The 4191-nt window shown below is 47.1% G+C and overlaps 1 protein-coding gene across 1 annotated transcript in view; it reads left to right on the top strand.

Moving 5' to 3' along the window:
- The first annotated feature begins 330 nt into the window (after positions 1-330).
- DHH (desert hedgehog signaling molecule) overlaps positions 331-4191 on the top strand; it is a 35339-nt gene continuing 31478 nt past the window's right edge. The window contains exon 1 of the mRNA XM_042447819.1: positions 331-936. Coding sequence (XP_042303753.1) covers positions 604-936 — 333 coding nt within the window. The 5' untranslated portion in view covers positions 331-603. The remainder of the gene's footprint in view (positions 937-4191) is intronic.

Below are 4191 nucleotides of genomic sequence, written 5' to 3'. Positions count from 1 at the left end.
AGTGTGGCTCCTGGAAAGGAGCCCTGGGAGACGGGCGGCTGGTCTGGAGGGCACTGAGGAGGCCCTAGGCTGGGCACTGGGAGTTGGGGGCATTAGCACTGAGTGGTGGGAGGAGGCACTCTATTGGGCATTGGAAGGGGCATTGCATTGGGCATTGGGGGCATTAGCATTGAGAATCGGGAGGAGGCACTAGACTGGGCACTGGGAGAGGCATTGGCGTTGGGCACTGAGTATTGGGGGCATTAGCTTTGGACATTGGGAAGGAGAGCTGCACTGAGCATTGGGAGGGTTGCGTTGGGCATTTATCACTGAGCACGGGGGGGGCATCGAGCCTTGGGAGGAGGCACCGCAGGGGGCATTGGCATTGGGGAGGGCCACTGGGCATTGGGAGGGGCATTACCTTGGGCACTGAGCACTGGGGGTGCATCGGGCACTGAGCATTCCTCCTTCCCTGGCACCGGGGGCACTGCTTTGGGCCTTGAGGAGGAGGGGGCATTGGGGGTCCGGCGTGGCCAGTCCATCCCCGGGGGGGGATGCTCCCTGCCTGCTGGGGCCCAGAAGGAGGAGGAGGAGGGCCCCCTGCTGCCCCCTGAGCCTCTGGCCATGGCTGCCCGGCCGGGTGGGCTGTGCCTGCTGCTGCTGCTGCTGCTGCTGGGGCTGGGGCTGCCTGGCTCGGAGGGCTGTGGTCCCGGCCGTGGCCCTGCGCTGGGGAAGGGCTCCTCCTCCTCCTCCTCCTCGTCCCGCCGGAGCCTGGCTCCGCTGCAGTACAAGCAGTCGGTGCCCAACGTGGCGGAGCAGACCCTGGGCGCCAGCGGGAGGGCCGAGGGCAAAGTGGGGCGCCTCTCGGAGCGCTTCGGGGCCCTGGTACCCAACTACAACCCGGACATCATCTTCAAGGACGAGGAGGACACCGGCGCAGACAGGCTCATGACCCAGGTGGGTGGCAGGCCCAGGCCCAGAGGGAGAGAGAGGGGGGCACCCGGAGTCGCCATGCCAGGCTCAAGCCACGCACCAGCAGCCCCTGGCTGTTTGGCACCCAAGCAGGCCTGGCCCCTGCAGGCTTCCCCTGGACTGTCTCCACCTGGGTCGGGGTTGGGTGCCTTCCTGTCCTTCCTGGCTCACGGAGACCCTAAAGCAAACCTATCCCGGGGTTTTCTTGGCAAGATTTGTTCAGAAGAGGTTTGCCCTTGCCTTCCTCCCCTGAGGCTGAGAGAGTGTGACTGGACCAAATGCACTCCGTGGGTTTCATGGCTGAGCCAGGATTCGAACTCTGGTCTGAATGGGAAGGAGGAGTGGGTCTGAGCAATGCATAGGGCAGCTGCTTTCCCCTTCGCTGCCGGCGAGCCCCGGCGCTCCAGAGAGAGAGGAGGGGTCCCTAGATAGAGTTCCAGTTCTAGTCCCTTATAGGAACAAACCACCTACAGCGCTGTGTCAATGTACAGTGCTATATAAATAAAGCTTAATCAGAATAATAGTAATAGCAAGTGCTAGGGCCACGGGGCCCTCCCTCCCAGGTGTGCGGATTGCTACCCGATCCATGCTCAGGTAATAAAATGGCCCCAGCATTTACCAAGAACAACTCTGCCTATGAGTACGCAAAGGGGATTGGCATCACTTTTGAGAGTGGACTGTGTAAGAGAAGTTGCAGCATAAGCTTTAGTAGACTTGGTCTCCTTCCTCAGGTGTGTCTAGGAACGCTTCTGCTGCAACTTCTTTTGCACAGTCAGTCTCAAAGGTACCACAAGATCCCTCTGCAAACTCATATATTCCAGACTAACACAGCTCTGAATTCTGCCTGTGAGGCAAACCTAGTTGTCAGAATCTGTCATTTTGTTCAGTTTTATCATGCTGCTGGGATGTAGGCAAGAGTTGCAACCTGTTTATTTTCTGCCTACTCTGTTCATTCAAGGTTCACATCACTGAGAAGGTCTTGCTGACTTAAGCCTTCCAGGTTAGCAGCCTTTATTGTACAGTTGACCCTTGGTATCCACTGGAGTTTGGTTCCAGGATCCCCTGAGGATACCAAAATCCGTGGATGCTCAAGGCCCATTAAATACAATGGCACAGTAAAATGGCGTCCCTTATATAAACTGGCAAAAGTAAAGTTTGCATTTTGGAATGTATATGTTTTTAAGATATTTTCAAGCCATGGATGCTTGAATCCATGGATAAAATGTAGGACTGACTGTATGTCAAAACAGTGGCAAGAGCAAGGGAATAGTGGCAGTGGAGCTAGCTCAGTTGTGGCACACAAATAAGATGGTTGTGTTAGCAATGGACTGAGTCTAGGGAATGAATCCGCACCGTTCCCACTGGGAAGGCACTGCATAGTGCATAGTGCACCCCTTCAGACTGAACCTGCTGCGGTTCATAGCACTTAGTCTGAAATCTCTTGTATCCACTAGAGATGGAAGGAAGGATTTAATGCTTTTGCTCTTGATAAATTTGCTGTGCTTTCCAGGAAATGCTGAACTATGCAGGCTGTCTTTTTATGAAGAATAACTGTTTCCTTTAAAAGATCATTTTTGAATTTGGTTTTGATTTGTTACTCTTAACTATATTGTAGCAACTGGTCTTATTTTATTTTATTTTATTTATATCCCACCTTTCTCCCATATGGGCCCCAAAGCAGTTTACACTGTGGGTTGAAACAAAATAGCTAAAATAATCTGGAATAGATTTTTAAAAAATTAAACAACAGTCTTTTTTAAAGCACTAACTCAGAACAGTTAGAAACCCATTAAAACCTGTAATGTATTAAGAACCAGCACACCATTTGGATCCCCCCACCATTATTGAAAAAACATAGCCGTGTTGGCCATAGAACTGAGAATTCTTAATTTTATATCTTAAATTTTAAGGAACCTTGTGTTGGGAAGCTTTGATCATGAGTGGTCTTGAATATTTTAAGGGCAACTATAGAAATTTAATAAATCAATACCTGCCTGTGGAGGAAAAAATGCAATTTAATTATATTCCATGGAGACAAAGTGTCCTGTGTTGAAGTAGAGAATAGAGATTCCACCTCAACATTAGGAGGAACTTCCTGACAGTAAGGGCTGTCCGACAGTGGAACACACTCCTCCCTCGGACAGCGGTGAAGTCTCCTTCTTTAGAGGCCTTTAAACAGAGGCTGGATGGCCATCTGTTGGGTATGCTTCGATTGAGAGTTTCTGCATGGCAGGGGATTGGACTGGATGGCCCTTGGGGTCTTTTCCAACTCTATGATTCTAAGTACCTCTGACTGATTCTTTAGCTCTACAGGAAAGGGTAGGGCTTCACCATTGACATTACAGCTGGTGGTACTTAATACAAAAAACAATTATTAGTTCCCATCTCCAAGAATCAGGATGGGGCCATTATAACCACTGGACCAGTGAACTGCTGACACATGATGATAAATGTAGGCCCGGTACATACCTTCTTGAATGTCTAGGCTGGTGGCAGAATTTTTTTTTTTTTTTTTTTTTTGTTTCTTTTCTTTTATTTGATCAAGAAAACACATATTTACAAGTTCATATGCATATAAATAATTCTCGCAGTTTCCAATATCTTCATCCTGATCTTTTCTGTTTTATTCCCCTGGGGTACCCTCCCTCACCCTCCCCCCTCTGCTTTACAAATCTATACATCAGGAGAATTTCCCAACAAGCTCCGCCATTAAAGTGACCTTGTTTTAAATCAATAGTTTCATTTCTTTTGAATTGACCATTATATCCTAGTTATTATTATCATTCTCTTTTCCCCAACGGAAATATATTCCTCAAGTATTATCAAATATTCCACTTATATTTGAGATATTTCTTTACAGTTTCCACATATATTCATATATATTACATTCCTAACATATATCCCTCTTTACCACTTATTATTATACATTTATTTTTTCTGCAAATACATATAATTTTTTCCAGTTCATTTCCCACTCTTGAGACCAGCTGTCCTTTCTTAACAAAGTTAATTTATCTAACTGAGCCATATTTAACCATTTTTCTAGCCATTCCCGAGTTGATGGAATATTTTTGTCTTTCCATTTTTGAGCGAAACACAATCTTGCGGCTGTGTAAGCGTATAGTATGAATTTCAGATTTTTACGTTCTTGTTTATCTATTATAATATTTAATAAAAAAAATTATGGTTTAAATTTTTTTTATTCAAAAAAGCATTGAACAAAATAAGAAATGGAAAAAT

Source organism: Sceloporus undulatus, chromosome 2 (genome assembly GCF_019175285.1).
Source record: "Sceloporus undulatus isolate JIND9_A2432 ecotype Alabama chromosome 2, SceUnd_v1.1, whole genome shotgun sequence".
Classification (NCBI taxonomy): Eukaryota; Metazoa; Chordata; class Lepidosauria; order Squamata; family Phrynosomatidae; genus Sceloporus; species Sceloporus undulatus.
Note: the sequence above shows the minus strand (reverse complement) of the source record. Positions and strands in the feature narration are given on the sequence as shown.